The following is a 17,584-nucleotide window of genomic DNA, read 5'->3' on the forward strand; positions in this document are numbered from 1 at the left end:
GCCCACCAACCGCCGCTCCTGCTGTTGTTTGCCTGTCTGTTGTCACTGTGATTGGACCGTTTTTCCTGTGCCTGAACGCAGCACAGGGAGGAGTGAGCCTTATTAACGGAGCACTGTGAGAGGGAGAGAGAGGGAGCTTAGGTACACAGAGACACACAAACATGTCCGGGGCTCCGACCGTGTCTACGAACCCTCAGACCGCAAAAATGAAAAAGGACGAGTCCTTTCTCGGGAAATTAGGAGGAACCCTGGTGCGGAAGAAAAAGTCCAAAGAAGGTGGGCCATTCGAAGTTTTGTTTTTCTTATTTTTGTTTTACATGATGGAAGATCCCCATTTTTCTTTTTCCTGCTCGTGTTTCTGTCCATGGTGCTGCAGTCTGCGCTATGGAAATATTCTCCCGTGGGCATCACTGGCAGCTGATTCACTGACTGTTCGCATGACTTCTAACAAGAGGTGTTCAGTGTTGCTTTATCCCGACTCGTGCTTCTTGTTCCCCTTGTTTATTGTAGCCAGTTGATAAATTCACTGATTTTAAGTTTAAACTGTGTTATTGTAGTTCAGATACAGTTAAAGACGTATACACGAGTCAAGGAAACCCAATTTATTTGTGATGAAGAGTGACACAAAGCTTCGCAGCAAGTCCACGGGCTTGGCACATGAGGCAAGTACATATAAATAGATCGCACACTAGACCGGAATCCAGGTTTATGAAAATAAACATGAGTATCATTGCTATTCTAGCAGGATTAGTCACAATTATCAACTGTTTTGTGATCTCCCACAACAGTCCCTGTGAAATTTAACGCTTGTGTGTGCATTACAGTGTTTGTGCTTTCTATGTGTGCTCTCCAGCCATGTGTTTGTAATCTCCACTCAAGGGCGGTCGCCAGAAGGCACACGGAGGCATTTTAATGGGTTAGGAGTCCCATTTTAAAGGGTATTTAAGACCCTCAAACCACTTTAATTTGCTTAAATATGCATAAAATGAAGCACATGGTGTCACTGTAAATACACAGAAAATAGTTCACAAAATAATTCACAGAAAATAGATTACGCGTTAGATCTTCAGTAAATTGTTTTATTTATTACTTGTCAAGACATTTGATTAAGCAAAAATGTCCAAAACCTATGTAGATCTGTTGTCTTCAATCAGATTCATGCGATTTTAGATGGAACACGTTTGCATTTTTGTGTCTGGTTAGACACTTTCTGCATCTTTCTTTATAACTCCCGTCCTAATAGTGGAGTAACTATTAGTTACAGTCTCAATGTACTGTATTTCATTGCTTACTTTTCACAACGAATAAAACGGTAAGTTTTAAGGAGGTTAAAAAAGAAAAAAGAAATGTGCTGATGACTACTGAGGGAGTTAATTAGATGATAACTGAGAGGTGGAGTTCTGTGAATTACAGTAATAGTCCTGCTGTTTGAACTTGAGGTTAAAGCTTCAGCATATTCTGCTTCAGTGAGCTAGATTTGCTGTCCATCAGTATAACTTGCACAACCAAGCAATCATTTCTCACAAGTAATTTATATATTACTTTGTTTTTGGTTTTCAGAGTCATACTGCTCAGATTTCATGGTTGCTGTGCCATTCCTGATTTTTAGCATCCATAGGAGATTGGTAAAGAGTAAAGAGAAAGCTGCAAAGCAATGTGACAGTTAACTTATAAAAGCTCCAGAACCTCACATTAATTTCACCAACACGCAGCTCTCATTGCTACATGTGATGACTCTTTCAGATGTGGACAGCCAATCCAATAAGCCACAGAACCAGTGCCTGCAGTTCTTGCAGCCTGTGAGAGCGCAGTGCCCCTGTGTGGTCAGTGGCTATTAAAGCTCACATAAAACGCAGTTCTGTGCAAGGGAGGCAGTCATAGTGACGTTTGAAGGGAATATCAGTATAACAAAAGAAAGGCATGTGAAGTTTGTGTTGCTAATGGAGCGCAGTGTGTAACTGGGGCTTCTGTTACTTGCGGGTGTGACGCTTTATCTCCCTTAAAGAAAACGCCCAGCAGACTAGTTGTTGCTGGAAAAATGCTTCACTTCTGATGAATAATTAGCGATGGGAGTTTGCACTCCTCAGCACCGCTTCCTCTTACTCAATTAAAAGATGTTGCTTAAGGCGATGTAATGCAACGTGTACTGTAAATAAAAAAAATTGGGGGGAAAAACAGAGAGAGAGAGAGAGAGATGGTGCTTCTATAACACAATATAAAGTTGTTGTTGTTGTTGTTGTTGTTTTAAATTTTGATGGGAGTGGTCTGTTCCAGGATCAGATTTAGCTGCATGAAAATGTGTATTTAAATGTGTACCATTGAACTCATTGGCGCACATATAAATACATTTATATTTGTAGCAACATGCTAAATGACTGTGTTTTTAGGGAAGTGCACTACATTTTATTTGCAGTAAGCTCCATGCGTTTTAGTTTTACAGTTCATGGTTTTAAAGATTTCCATTTGAGTTATCCCAATCAGGTAAAAATTGCATTGTAAGCCTCAACCTATCCTTAACCTCAAACAGGTCACTGTGGATGTATTTAAGAGCTAAATACTATGCTTTGCACCACCATCACCAAAGCACCAATTTAGGGAATGTTATTGTGGAATAATGGAAGTCCTTCCCTTCAAAAGAGTTTAGATACTTGAAGAATCAATCCCGGGGTGTTGTATGTGGATAGTTAATATTGGCTCATAGTCCTGCATTTCTGGAGCTGGTCTCACACAGAACAAGTGTGTCTTTATTCCTTGATAAGCTGACAGGAAGTCTGTTTTTCACTGACAAGGCTACTTCCTTTTGTCAGCATAAGGCATGTTGTAACAATGATAGTTAAGTGAATAGGGAATGAGAAGACTGTGTCACATCCTTGTTGTCGTAGGATGGATGCTGACAACAGTAAGTGATCAGTGTTTCTTACCAATGTGTTTCAATTTTCTTTATTTCCTCTTTTTTTTAATTTTTAAAAAGCACATTTTTTATAACGTATATTTATATATTTTTAAAGTGCAGCTTATACAAAACTGCTAAACACAGAATATATTTAGCATAATGTTGATTTGCTTTTAGAAATATCATTATATTTGCTATTTAAAAGTTTAGCTTCCACAAAATGTATTTTATGTTTCAAGCAGTTGTGCAAGTACTTGATCAGGGTGGCTCGTTCCTGTAGATCCTGTTGCATAAAGACTTGAAGGATACAGCAAAAAAAAAAAAAAAGTGTATTTATAAGTTTCTTAATAGGAGCTTTTGCAAAATGTCGTTCAACAGTGCACAGTTAGTACCAACATGGGGATTGTTAAAGTAATTCAAGCACTACAGTACTCATTGGAGAGTGCTGAAAATGTCATTTTCTTCTATAAAAGTGGCTCGTTAATATTGTCTCATATGCTACATTCACTAAGAGTTGGCAGATGTATGCTTCTGCTAATATGTTGTTCCTGAAAAAATTATCCTGGATTAAATAGCTTTGGACTTCCTTTTACCTTTTGACCTTTTCTTTAATTAGAAAAAGAACACGCTAACATCCTTATAGCAGGAGAGAAAATTAACAGAACAGCTCAGGAGGAGCAAGAAGAGGTATATGCAAGTGTAGACAGAGTAAATACAAGTAAATAAAACGTGTAGTTTATTGAGCTAAATAGTTGAAATTGTCATCTTTAATATCCATAGAAAGAAGCCGCTGAAGCGAGCTCAGTGTGATCTCCTTGCTGCTGTTGCTCACTGGTGCCTGTGCTGTTGTAAATAACCAGAGCTATATTTAAGGCCCAGTCTGTCCTCTCCATACTGCCGCATTATTTATATCTTTCCCCTGTGAGTCAGTAGAACTCCACCCCCCCTCAGGGAGTTGTGGAGCCACACAAGTCGATTTCAGTCTGCTTTACGCTGTTATTTTTGATGGAGGCTGGTTATCCATATGACAGCTTTTTGTTTTCTTTTAATTTAAAGCAAAAGAAATTTCACCATGTGCTTCTGCTGATTTGAGTGATCACTGTTCCCTGTTTGCATGGCGGTTTGCAGTATAGCAGATTTTTTTCTCGAATACGTCCAGTGAAGCTGGCGTAAGATAAACGTTCTTGACTGCAGGCTTTGTTTGTATTGAATTAGTGTACTGTTAACAGACAGTCACTGCCTGATTGATAATCTCCTACATTACAACAGGCTCCGAATGAGCCTGAGAATCGAGCCCTGAAACCAGTGTACTAGTTCTTATGCTGTTGTGAAAAGATTAGACTGTAACTAGTAACCTTTAGTTACTGACCAGTAGACAAAACATTTTAGAAAATGCTCTTTTAAGTGTTTAAACACTATGCTGCAGTTATAATACAGGTTGCACATTACAGTAAATTAGTGATTGTAATACCTCATCGGTCATCCTTTGTCTTTGTCCATGGTTTAATATCCCAGTGGCAGCCAGTGTGTCGGGATGATGTGGTGGGTTTAGGTCCACTGTGGTGTCTTTTTTTCTGTTCCACACACACACACACACACACACACACACACACACACACACACACACACACACACACACGGACATTACGTTCAGCCTCTCCTGTAACTGGACCGCATAGGTGGGGTGGAGGGTTGTGACAGAAATACACGTGATGACGCCCCTGACGCTCAGCTGCACCGACTGCAATTCACACACACACACACACACTCTCACACACAAACTCACACTTATATACACAATTGCTGCGCACACATACACTCCTGATTTTTCTACCTTCCCTCACTGCCATTCGGACCAAATCGGTTGATTTCTTGATTTGTTGTGAGGACATGGCGGGCCTCCTGTGTGGGACCAAGAGGAAGCAACAAGGTAATGTGAATTTCATGCTGGAGTTTAGGGAAGCTGGATGTGGGAAAGGGGAACCAGAACCTGTTACCTTAGTGCAGTGTTGGTTTAAATGCAGCAGCGTGCTGTTTCGGTTGTTACAAGTATTTTTACTTTTCTGTATAGATCTGCTGCAGTAATTGAGTTATCTTTAATAATCTGACCATTTTAAACAGAGATTTTCTTTTTTTGGTGTGACTGTAAAGCAACTAAGCTGTACCCAAAAGCAGCAGCAATGGAGCCAGAGGGACACGAAAGGAGGAAGTAGCACAATTATGATAAAATGCAGCAAAGCAGTTCTGTAATTACAAAGCAAACTGCTGATCTGCAGAGAGATTCAGCCGTTTATCCAGTTATCGGCTCTTGTGAGAAGGCTGAATCAGATAATAAAGCTGCAAGGACCCTTCCTCCTGGGCTAATTGTGTTTATCCTCCCTTCACTCATGCTTTGAAGTTATCATTTTGTTCAGATTGTAGCACGCTGCTGCACATTTTGTTTAATTTTATTCTCAATTTGAGAAATTTGTCCAATGCTTCTAATATGAAAACCTTAAAGGGCAGACAGGTTTTTTTTGTTCTCATGTTTTCCTCAGCCATCCTGAGCTGCTTTATAAACAGTCGGTGAGGTGACAGATTTGAGACCACTGATTGTGGTCCTGCCTTTTGCGTGGTTTAGAAAGTGAAATTGCAGAAAGATAAAAGGCAATGTGGCCATTAGGGCTAAAAAGCCTTTAAATCCCTGGAGAATCACAGTAGCCGGGAGTGAAAGCATCTTAGAAGAAATTGATTTTATTAAAAGCTAGACTCAAAGTGTGTGTTATTTCTAAGTGTTGGAGTCCCTGCTTGTTTTAATTAGCTGGAGTGATCAATTTTCCCCAACCCAATTTAAAAAACAAAAAACGCAACAGCTTACTCTAAAATTAAGATGTAAAGTAGGGGTTCTAGCTTTTTCCTAATGAATAAAAGTACAAAGAGTAAAAATGAGAAAGTTACAGATGTGTGACACCTGTGCCACCAGCTCCAAGTCAAATCAATTTCAATATTTGAAACCAAGAAAACGTCCTGTGCATGCAATTCTTTCAAAGCTTCTTACGAAACGGCGAGGATAAGATTGAAGGAATAGTCTGTCTGTAAATTCATATATTGTTCTTTCATCAAATCTCAAACTGTCAAAAAAAAAATCTAATGTTTAAAAGTGATAAGTCAAAACTGTGTGGAAGTGAAACTATTGCCTAGACGACTGAACAGATCATTAGAGGGGCGGAGCACACCCAGCAAATAGAGACCAAACTGGCACCACGCTTTCCCCATGAATTTTTGTGGTGATCCAGGATTACTGGGTTACTACTTACCAGTAACCCTGACAAGTGTTTGCTTTCTGCTCTCTCATTCGCTCCTCCTTTTCTTTCTCTCCCAGAGTCTTTGCACGTCTCATTGTCTGTCGGTCTACCTTCTGTACTGTCTGTTTGCCAGAACGTTTTACAGGTTTTACAGTTTTTTGTGTGTTGTTCTTTTTCAATAAGTGAGTGATCTCCATGAGGAGGGAAAGAATGCCATCAATGCCCCCTTGCTTCCCTCAGGCACAGACATCCATCCAGAAGATACACTGCTGGGTATGTACATAATAACCACATGCAATCACCGCTAATAATATAATATATGACGTAACCTTTATTTGTGTTCATTTCGGACTTAATCTTACTTCAGTGCAAAAACAAAATGCTGTTTTTGCTGCTGGGTGTCAGAGGTTACTGGGGTTACAAACCATAATATGAATATGTTGACACATGTTGACTAATGGGGAGTTTGACAGTGAAGCAGCAGGAAATGAAAGTGGGTGGAGTGGAAACGCCTTTGTCTTCACTGTGAATCACTGTTGACAGGAGTGTGAGGGTGAACACTGTATATTCAATTTTTGTGGCTTGAAGTTTGTACTTGTGTGAGACATTATTATGCCTACAATTGAAAAGCTGTTAAAACATTTAAAGTTGGAAAGAAGAAAAATTATATATGCTAGTATAAACAATTATTTTGTTTTCCACAGAGGAAAATGCTGAGAGGATCATGTTGGACCCAACATCAAGGGAAAATCCTAAATTTAAAGATCTCTTAAAGGTAGATTTGGTTTAACCTTCTGTGCATAAGCATCTCTGCATTGATTCAGTGCGATCAGAACAATGACAAAATCATGCGAGAAGAACAAGAGTACAGAAACTGTTCAAAGTTCGATTGTATTCTGATGTGCATCCAGGTCCTGATCGACTGGATCAACAGTGAGTTGGAGGAAGAGAGGATCATAGTCAAGGACCTAGAGGAGGACTGTTATGATGGACAAGTACTCCAGAAGTTATTTGGTGAGAGTGATTCCTCTCAAAATCACTGATCATGATTTACAATATTTGCAGTTTTAGAAAATATCAAATAAATGCGCTCTGTCAGCACTGAGTGTATTGAAAATGCAAAGTTTAATCATAAACTTTCATCTAACATCAAACTTACAACAGCACAACATTAATGCTAGAACTAGCTGCACTAACACAAACAAAATATATCACAATTATGGATGGTGTAATTGGCTGGTTGTTGCAATCTGTTGCTTTAGTTAAACTATGCATTTTCAATAAACCAAACATTGGTTATATTCGAGAGTTTCCTATTGCATGATGATTTCTTATTGAAGTAGTACTGCAGTGTTATCTTCTAATGGTGACAGTATAAATTTGGGGCAACTGCTAATGTGATTTAGCGCTATATAAATAAAATTGAATTGAATTAAAAAAAACAGCTGAATTAATACCCACTAAAGTTATATTATCCTGGTTGAGCATTGAGCATGAATGTTGTTCAGTTCAGTTCAATTTAATTTAATTTAATTTAATTTAATTTAATTTAATTTAATTTAATTTAATTTAATTTAATTTAATTTATACAGCACCAACTCACAACAACAGTTGCCTTAAGGTGCTTTTTATTGCAATGTAAAGACTCTACAATAATACAGAGAAAAACAAAGAAAACCCCAACAGCTCACTATGAGCAAGCATTTTGGCGACAATGGCAAAGAAAAACTCCCTTTTAAGAGGAAGACAGCTCTCCCAGAAACAGGCTGAGGAGGGGCAGCTGTCTCCTGCCACTGGTTGGAGGTGAGGGGAGGAAGACAGGACAAAGACACACTGTGGAAGACAGATTACTAACAACTGATGATTAAAGTGTAGTAACTAGTGTGTAAAGATATTGTGGGTGAGAGAGGGGGAAAAAAGATGAGTGAAGAAGAAACATTCAGTGCATCATGGGAAGTCCCCAGCAACCGTGGCCTAATTCAGTGTAACTAAGGGAGCATTCATCGTCACCTCATTCAGACCTAACTATAAGCTTTATCAAAAAGGAAAGTTTTAAAGCCTAATCTTAAAAGTAGAAAGGATGTCTGTCTCCTGTATCCAAACTAGGAGCTGGTTCCACAAAAGAGGGGCCTGCCGGCTGAAGGCTCTGCCTCCTATTCTACACTTAAATACTCTAGGAACTACAAGTACGCCTGCAGGCTATGAACAAAGTCTCCTATTGGGGTGAAATGATACCCTGTGGTCTTTAAGATAAGATGGGGTCTGATTATTTTTATGTTGTTATTATGTGATGAGAAGTATCATAAATTCAATTCAGGATTCTGCTTGTAGAAACATTTTTGTGAACACTTTATAAACATTAACATCTCTAGAGTTACACTATAGTAAAATACATGTTTAATATACTGTGTTAACAACATAAACATTCCTTTGTTGCCTGAAATGTGTCTTCTTCATTGTGCTGCAGTGTCTAGTAAGGGCTTTGGATCCCCCCTTGTGACTGGATTCTGTCATTACAGTTTAAAACTGTTAAACACTAACAAATCAGCATTTCAACTAATTGTATAACAGTTACAATATCTATCTATCTATCTATCTATCTATCTATCTATCTATCTATCTATCTATCTATCTATCTATCTATCTATCTGGGGTGCAATGATACACAAAATTCACGGTTCGGTTCGATACTTTGGTGTCACGGTTCGATATTTTTTTCGATACAAAAAAATGTTCATGCCTTTTTAATTTGTCATTTATTAAAATTATAAATATATATTTTAACTGAAAAGTACAGTTTTTAAATTTAATGTTGCTGAAACAACAAAGTAATAAAAAATAAATCTATCTGATTGAGGAATCACTCATCTTTGGAAAAGAGAGTTTATTACAGAGAAATGTCTCTTTCCAAAATAAAAGCTATACTATCCGCTTCTTCTGGGCTATATTCTCAGCAGCATATTAAACATATCAGGTCCCCATAAGGAGAATCATGTGCTAACGGCTGTCTAAATGACTCGGGTAAAGTTTGTAGCATGCGTGCTTGTTGTTTTTGTCTGCTTCCACTTGTCTTTGCACTAGGATGCTATCGGAGTAAATGTGCAGTCATATTCGTTGTGTTCCCACTAGTGCTGTCAGCGTTAATCTGAAATGACGTTAACGGCACAACACGGAAAATCTCGGTTAACGAGCTATAGCGAATCGCCCGTGCGTGGGGCTGGACGGCCAACACGTTAACGAGCTAACTGTGCTAACGCAGTAGTTCTCACTAATGTAATTGAGCATTGCGTGGCACATCCGACATACTGTTTTACTTTTGTCCATGACGGTTACCTTCAGGGTCATGCTTCACATGAAGACCAAAATAGTTCCAAAGGCCAGATCTGAATGAGGGTGGGGGAGGTTCAATTTGCCACGTTGCCACGAGCTTAACTTCTGTCTCGCTAGCTTGCGCTCAGTGGATCTGCACTCGACAGTGCAGCCTAGGCGGAGTAGTCGAACGCAGATCCACTGAGCGCTCAACACAGACAGCATCGTCAGAAGAAAAGTTGATAAAATAAATTAAAAATGTTGTATTGTTCGATACATATGCGTACCGAACCGAAAGCACTGTATCGAACGGTTCAATATCGATACGAGTATTGTTGCACCCCTACTACCTACTATCTATCTATCTAGATAGAAGCAGTTCATACAAAATGCATACATAATTGCATATGTTCCTGAAGTGTTAAGAACAACAGTTAAAATGCACAGCAAGAAAATATTTTCTGTGAATTTTGATGTGTGATTTCTTGCATTTAGTTTTCACGCTCCTTTGTCACTTTGGTTCTTTGTGAAAATTTAGCCTCACAGAGTTAGTCTGCATTTATAGATCCACATTGTTGTCTGCAAAGGATATTTCTGTCTATTTATTTCATTTTTTTTTAACTAGACCTAATCTGTTAGCTTCTAATTTTTCGATGCTTTCATACTTTTCTCTATGTGGTAAAACACAACTTTTTCCTGTTTTTGCGACAGAAAAGTTGTCAGGCAGAAAGCTGAACGTGGCGGAGGTGACGCAGTCAGAAATTGGCCAGAAACAGAAGCTTCAGACGGTGTTAGAAGCTGTCAACGATGTGCTGAGGCCTCATGGCTGGACCGTTGAGTGGAGTGTAGACTGTGAGTTTTTGTGCTGACTTCAGTGATATGCATGAATTACAGAACTCTTAAGGAACATAGAAAACATCTGAAGCATTAGAGGTTGATATATTTGGAATTTTCATCATCTTTCATCAGATGTTCACTTCCTAACAAAAATCTTTCAACTGCATCCATCCTAAGATATGATAATCACCATGAGTCATCATCATCATTAGGATTTTATTCTCAGACTTTGAAAGGCTTCTGTCACAGCCACAGAAAAGATTGTAAAATCTGAATAATACTCCCCCTCACAAGAGACAATATGTGAGTCCATCAGCACTTTTAGTTTGTGTTGTTAACAATGACTTTACTACACCAAGTCGTGCTTTATCCTTTGTCAGCTGCAGGTTTTCGGTGTTTCTTTTTGAAAAGTGGTGTTTTTTCAAAAGTTTCAAAAATTGTTTACATTTTTATGTGAACTCGCTCTTTGAAAGAGGGTTTAATCTTCACTTTATTTATTTTTACAGCTATCCACTCAAAGAACCTGGTGGCTATCATCTATCTTTTGGTGGCTCTCGCTATGCACTTCCAGGCCCCAATCAGGCTGCCCGAGCACGTCTCCGTACAGGTGGTGGTGGTCAAGGTAAAGTCTCCCATCAGTTTCCCTACATCTGTGTCCCTCCCTGAGCCTGGTTTCTTCCTGTTAAAAGGGAGTTTTTCCTTCCCTCTGTTGCCAAGTGCTTGCTAATGGGGTTCTTTTTCTCTTTGTATTATTGTAAGGTCTTTATGTTACAGTATAAAGCATCTGGAGGTGGCCATTGTGATTTGGTGCTATATAAATAAAATTGAATTACACTAAATTGAGTTACAACCAAAATAAGAGAAAATGGAAACAAGTAGAGATTTGTTTTAAAAATCACAAATAAATCATTAGAAATTGTTTTGATGGTATCTTACATCAACTAAAGAGCTGTGTAAAAACACAAATAGCCAAGACCAATCCAAAATATGATACAATGAGGCATGTGACAGCTGTTTCTATCTCTCTTCATCTTTCTGTCTTTTTTTTTTACTGCCCATGTGATTATCATAATGGTGTATCATCAAATGTATTTATTCTCTCATGTAATAATGTAATCAGTAGAATTTATCGCATGTCTGTGCAGAAACGAGAAGGCATCCTACAGACAGCTCTAATGACCAAGGAGCTGACGAGCACCACAGAGTAAGAGCTGATTCTTAGTAGTTATGCTTCTAAGTATTACTAGCATCTGATGCATTGCATCATAACTGGAGGCTAGAAAACGAGGTGCACAGAGAAAAAGAATTGTTGTTGATATTTTCTTCTCATTTTTTGTTTTTCAGAATGATGATGGGAAGATTTGGTGAGCTTCTGAACACATCTCTTTAACACTGTGGAAATACTGAACTTCATTTATTTAGCATTTATTATTTTTGTTAAAACAATCATTATCTTGGGAAAATGTTCAATTATTTTTATAAATGAAATATTAATAGCTCAGTAAAGACTTAGCCTGGCTCCAGCCTTTACCTCAGGGGTGGGGAACTCCAGGTCTCAAGGGCTGGTGTCCTGCAGGTTTTAGATATCACCCTGGGTCAGCACACCTGAATCAAATGACTAGTTCATTACCAGGCCTCTGGAGAACTTCAAGACATGCCGATGAGGTAATTTAGCCATTTAAATCAGCTGTGTTGGATCAAGGACACATCTAAAACCTGCAGGAAACCGTCCCTTTAGGCCTGGAGTTCTCCCACCCCTGCTTTACCTAATGGAAATCATACTATATGAGAGTCATAAACAAGCACGTTTTAGTTTGCTTTCAAGGAGGCAGGTTTATATTTTTTTGAAAGTGGTCTTGAGTAATAGTTCTCCAGGCTTTCTGGATGTCTTTCAAGGTTTTTCTTTGGACACTGGCTGCTGTTTCACTCATTTGTAGTCCAGACGTAACCAGTTTGAGGTCGCTGTAGATCAGCAGGTAGAGCAGGTCCTCTACTAATTAGAAGGTTAGTGGTTTGAGTCTGCATGCCAAATATCCTTAGGCAAAATACTAACCCCAAGTTGCTCTCTGATGCATCCATCAGTGTGTTAGATGAAAAGCACCTAGACATAGAAAAAAGGTCTTGAGTGAATGAGGCATGTTGTATAGAGTTCAGATATAGTAACAAACGCTATATAGGAACCAGTCCTTTTACCAATTTCAGAGGAATGTATTTGTTCTTTTTAGTGAATAAAAAGCAAGTACATTAGTTAATATTAGTTGTTTAAGACAAACAGATGAATCATTCAAGTTTTTTTTAAAAAGGCACCTAACTAAGGGATGAGCTAGTGGTGTGTCTACACATATCAGACAACTCAGCAAAGAAACTATTTTAAATTTTATCTTTAGGGAAATTTTTGCTAGCAGCCTGTTACATAAACACATAATACAAAATAATATTCTTGGACCAACAATGTGTTTCCAAAAGAGCCATTAATTGAAAACATGACATATCTGAAGTTAAAAAAAAAACTGTTCAGAAACTGGAAACGAGGAGGACAAGAGGAGAAATGACAGGCCTAAAAATGATCTACAGGAGATAAACATGACTGAAAGTCATTTCCCTTAGAAATGGCAAAAATCCAGCAAAGACCTTAGCGATGCATCTGGACTTTCAGTTGATCCATCTGCTGTTCACTGAAGCCTTCTAAAATGGTCTGAAACGGAGGGGTGGCTGTCAAGAAGCCATTCTTCAAGAAGCGAAACAGAGATAAAAGGCTGAGGTGTGCCAGATGACACAACTACTGGACTGAAAATCAGGGGATATGGGTCTTATGGAGTGATCATTTCAAATATCTAATTTTTGGTTCAGATTATCATCACTATATGCGGAGGAAGTAAGGAGAGAGGTAAAACAGTGAGTGTCTACAGACATGTGACAGTGGAACATCAGATTTTGATTCACAATGCAGTAGCATTTGTAAAGTTTCTGATTGGCAACAGCTTCATTTTCCAGCATGACAATAATCTCAAACACACTACCAGTGCAGTAAAAGCATAAAAAATAAAATAATAGATCGCTATTACTCATGGATTGGCCTCCTCAGAGCTTGGGCTGCAACACTCAACACAAGAACAGAACAAAAGGCAGCGAGTCAACATCCAAAGAGCTTTGAACGTCTTTCTAGAACCTGCAGAACTATTGCTGAAGAATAGTTAAAGAAATGACAAGAAAGCTGCGTAAGAGAGTTCAGGCAGTGATATCACCCAGTGATATCCCAAGCCTGTCCATAGGCTTGGGATTATAGATCTGGGCTTAGAGCTTAGATTATCATTGATGATGAGTTCGGCCTTATGTTAATCACAGTAGAATAGGTCAAAACATGACAGTAATAAGTTTTAAGTAAAAATTAAACAAAGAAGACTCTTAATAGCAAAAGACAGACAGGCAACAGACCTTTTGACACCATATTCCAATCAGATCTCCTGATCTAAACCAATCAGCTAAGGTCTATACATAGAGGTGGGAGATTATAGCGGTATCTGTCTTCTTTTTGACATGGTTGACAATTCCTAAAATATGAAACCGTTTAAACACTTTTAACCGTGATGTTTTTTTCTCTTCGCCACAGAGAGAGATGCATTTGACACTTTGTTGGATCATGCACCTGACAAGCTTAACGTGGTAAAAACGGTAAAAAAAGGATACCTTTCCTTCCTACAATAATAATGTCTAGGACTTGCATGTGTTGGCAGTCATGTTGTAATACTTAATAATGATCTGAATGTGCTTCCAGTCACTCATCACCTTTGTGAACAAACACCTAAACAAGCTGAATCTGGAAGTTACTGAGCTGGAATCTCAGGTAAAAAGATTTCTGTAGAACCTTTGGCCCTTATTATCAAAGTCAAAGGACAATCTATGAATTTTTCATGCATGTTTTATCCTTGGTTCAGATTGTGATTTTCATATAATATTTATTTGAGCAGAGTGTGCTTGTTTTTTATTTTAAAGAATGTGCAATATTCGTGTGTGTGTGTGTGTGTGTTTCCAGTTTGCTGATGGAGTTTACCTGATTTTACTGATGGGGCTGCTGGAAGACTATTTTGTCCCACTGTATAACTTCTTCCTCACGCCTGAGAGTTTTGAGCAGAAGGTGATTTCAGATTAAAAAGTCAAAATAGGATTTTTAGCAGGTGATGAAAGTCGCTTTTAACTGCCATTTTTATTTCCCCTCTAAGGTCCACAATGTGGCATTTGCCTTTGAGCTGATGCAGGAAGGAGGCCTAAAGAAACCCAAAGCCAGACCAGAAGGTATTTGTTGTTGTATTACATAATCGCATAATTTACAGGGTTAGTATTGTTGATCTGCTACAGCAGCAGTAATTTTAAAAGTTGTCCAGTAGGTGGAAACCTTGTCTTACACTCTAAAACTGGATAGCTGCTGCTGAGTTAGTTCAGCTCTAAGTTGCATTTTGTAGTCATATCCATATCTTTTATTAGAGATTAAAGGAAATTAAAATGAACTGAATAAGACTTTATTGCTTTATGACCAAAATATGACAAATGATTTCCTTAATTTGTCATATTTTAGTCTTTTGAAATCATTAAGGTCTGAATTTGGTTAAAAAACGTATTCATTATGTTATCTGATACAGCGGATTGATCACTTGAACAAAATTTAAGGTGAAGTCTTCCACTGAGCATTGCAACGGTTCCTTCTTTCCATTGTGTTGCCATGCAGAATTCCTCTTTGTGTTGAATTTAAATTTGACCAATAGTATTTTTTTTCTTGTTAATTTAGTTGCACAGCTTTTGCAGTCTTTGCAGCTGTAGCTGAAGAATTTCCCTTCAGTGATTAGTCAAGGTTTTTTTTAACTCCTGTTGTAAAGAAAAAAATCAATGAACAAATTCATGAATTAATGAAATGAATGAATAGCTATAGCAAGCCTGCATAGGCTTGTCGGATACTGCAAATTCACAAATACTGCATATACACCATACTCCACTTCATTAGATACACCTGTTCTGCTGCTTGTTAACTCAAATTGCCAATGACATGGCAACAACTGAGTGCATTTAGAAATGTAGACAACCAAGACAACCTGCTGAAGTTCAGTGGGGGGAAAGGGTGATTTAAGTGACTTTGAACGTAGCATGGTTGTTGGTGCCAGACAGGCTCATCTGAGTATTTCAGAAACTCCTGATCCCCTGTAATTTTCCCACACAAACATCTCTAGGGTTTATGCAGAATGGTCTGAAAAAAAAAAAAAGAAAGTACATTGCTGATGCCAGAGGTCAGAGGAAAATCTCCAGACTGCCTCGAGGTGATAGGAAGGCAACAAATTTGGGATAAACAGCATTAAAGCATAAATGCCACAGCTTCCCTGAGTGTTGTTGTTGAGCATGTCTATCACGTTATAACCAGTGTCTACCCTTCTTCTCACGAGTGCCTCTAGCAGGATAACGCACCATGTCACAAAGTTCAGATCATCTCAAAGTGACAATGAGTTCAGTGAACTCAAATGACCTCCACAGTCTCGATCTGTGCACCTTTGCAATGTGGTGGAACAGGTGACTGACATCATGGATGTGTAGCTGGCAAAACCTGAAGCAGCTGTGTGATGCTATCATGTCAATATGGACCAATCTCTGATCTCTGATGAATGTTCTGGCACTGCGTTGGATCTATGGCATTAATAATTAAGGCAGTTCTAAAGGCAAACGGGGTTCAACACAGTGCTAGCAAGGTGTACCTAATGAAGTGACAGGTTAATGTAGATATTGAAAGACACAGTTGAGCAAAAAAACCTTGATATCTGTGTTTAGAGGCATACCTTATTCAAGCATTTACTGCACTGCGCACAGCATGCAGTATAAATGCTCTGATCAGTGTAAAGGTTGTCGTTTCCACATCTGTGGGTTCATTGTAAACAAGAGAGGAGGCCCCAAACAGGGAAAGCTGAATGTTCAGTTTCTGTTAAGGCAGGCTAGTTTGGTAAATTCTAATAATCAAATAAGCTCTTATGTAGAACACGTGATGCTTGCAGAGAGAACAGAAAGTCCTTTTGTGCCTTTGAATCTCTTTGTAAGAAGTAATACATCATCTAAGGATAATTTGCAAAGTTTTGGGAGATATTTTAAGCACCATTTAGTTTCCAAAATTACAAATAACCTTTTGAGGGAAACAGTCTAACAGCAATGATAGAACTGGCTCCTTTTCATTTTAAATCTGATTTTATGGTAGCATAGCTATTTATTTTGTTCTTCAGTATTCCAGCCATCCAATTTTTCTTATTAAGATAATTATCAAACATGCCAAGACAAGGAAATCGTTTTCTTCCCCAAACCAGTTCGGGGACACCAGACTTCAATAATCTTTGCTTTTTCTTTTCTAGATGTCGTCAACCTGAACCTGAAGTCCACCCTCAGAGTCCTTTACAATCTATTCACCAACTACAAAACCTCTGCATGAGCTTTTCCTGTCTTTAATGCCTGGCATTACCCTGAACACTGCCCTGTGCCTGCACTGATATTATACATTACAGTCTGGACACTGTAGGAGACCAACTGGGACTGAAAGTCATCATTATGTGGGACTTAAAAAGCCCCAGGGGGTCTAGCCAGAAAAAAGGCTCTGAACGCTAGTATTTAATCTTCCCCAAATGTCAGTATTTATTTTTCCCTCCTCGAATGTTAACTGCAACCCAGGAAACTCTGCAACCTTTAGCCCTGCATTTGAATACATAGCAATCACGGGGAAATGTTAAAACTGGAAAATGTTTGTGTGTCATACTGAACTCATTACGCTCCGTCGTAGATTATTATAAAAAATTATAAAATGCTGTAATATATTATCAAGTGTCTCAGAATGCTTTTCATAAATATGAATGTAATCATTAGCTATTTTCTTTGAAAAGAATTTGATGAGTATATCGGAAATTTTCGTGTCCATAAAATCCAGAAAAATTACACATTTTCTGTTTAACCTTCACAAAAAAAGTTTTATGTAGAAAGTTTGGTCTGTGAGGTTTAGGAGAAAGGTTTCAAGTTGACAACATATTGTCATTTAAGGCTAAATATAGAACACCCTATAATAAAATACACCGAAACTGAGAAAATTACCTAAAAATGAAGAAAATACATCCATGGTGCCTTTGAATAACCTTTATTTAATCCATTATTTGTTCTTGTATAAAGTACAAATAAAAATTTGTCATTAAACAATACAGCATACTGTAATTATATATAAATTATATTTTGTTTTGAATATTTGCAGTCT

The 17,584-nt window shown here is 38.2% G+C and overlaps 1 protein-coding gene and 2 long non-coding RNA genes across 5 annotated transcripts in view; 1 reads left to right on the plus strand and 2 right to left on the minus strand.

Annotated features, from left to right (window-relative positions):
• On the minus strand, positions 1-10,174 carry LOC309709952. The gene is made up of 3 exons (XR_014277641.1): positions 9,511-10,174; positions 4,365-4,467; positions 1-113 (listed from the first exon to the last, which is right to left on the minus strand). It is a non-coding gene; the product is annotated as an uncharacterized lncRNA (long non-coding RNA).
• On the plus strand, positions 20-17,529 carry parvb (parvin, beta). 3 transcript variants are annotated; one of them, XM_082538969.1, is made up of 13 exons: positions 20-276; positions 6,361-6,450; positions 6,882-6,952; positions 7,089-7,191; positions 10,198-10,338; positions 10,830-10,945; positions 11,469-11,527; positions 11,668-11,687; positions 13,934-13,995; positions 14,099-14,167; positions 14,357-14,458; positions 14,544-14,616; positions 16,701-17,529. In XM_082538969.1, the coding sequence occupies exons 1-13, from the start codon at positions 162-164 to the stop codon at positions 16,775-16,777; spliced, it is 1,098 nt and encodes a 365-aa protein (XP_082395095.1). In that variant the 5' UTR covers positions 20-161; the 3' UTR covers positions 16,778-17,529. The 3 variants fall into 3 exon arrangements, with proteins under 3 accessions (XP_082395095.1, XP_082395097.1, XP_082395096.1); XM_082538971.1 differs by lacking the exon at positions 20-276 and adding an exon at positions 2,857-2,899; XM_082538970.1 differs by lacking the exon at positions 20-276 and adding an exon at positions 4,638-4,823.
• LOC309709955 overlaps positions 11,723-17,584 on the minus strand; it is a 9,281-nt gene continuing 3,419 nt past the window's right edge. The window contains exon 2 of the long non-coding RNA XR_014277646.1: positions 11,723-12,424. This is a non-coding gene — a long non-coding RNA (uncharacterized lncRNA). The remainder of the gene's footprint in view (positions 12,425-17,584) is intronic.

The sequence above is a fragment of the Aulonocara stuartgranti genome (genome assembly GCF_965226115.1).
Source record: "Aulonocara stuartgranti genome assembly, chromosome: 7".
Lineage (NCBI taxonomy): Eukaryota > Metazoa > Chordata > Actinopteri > Cichliformes > Cichlidae > Aulonocara > Aulonocara stuartgranti.

What these genes read in the sequence shown, in the direction of transcription:
- parvb (XM_082538969.1), top strand. Translation starts at nt 162, where the DNA reads ATGTCCGGGGCTCCGACCGTGTCTACGAACCCTCAGACCGCAAAAATG. An exon ending in AGTACTCCAGAAGTTATTTG is followed by an intron (nt 7,192 to 10,197) that starts GTGAGAGTGATT and finishes TTTTTGCGACAG; the next exon opens with AAAAGTTGTCAGGCAGAAAG. An exon ending in ACCCAAAGCCAGACCAGAAG is followed by an intron (nt 14,617 to 16,700) that starts GTATTTGTTGTT and finishes TTTCTTTTCTAG; the next exon opens with ATGTCGTCAACCTGAACCTG.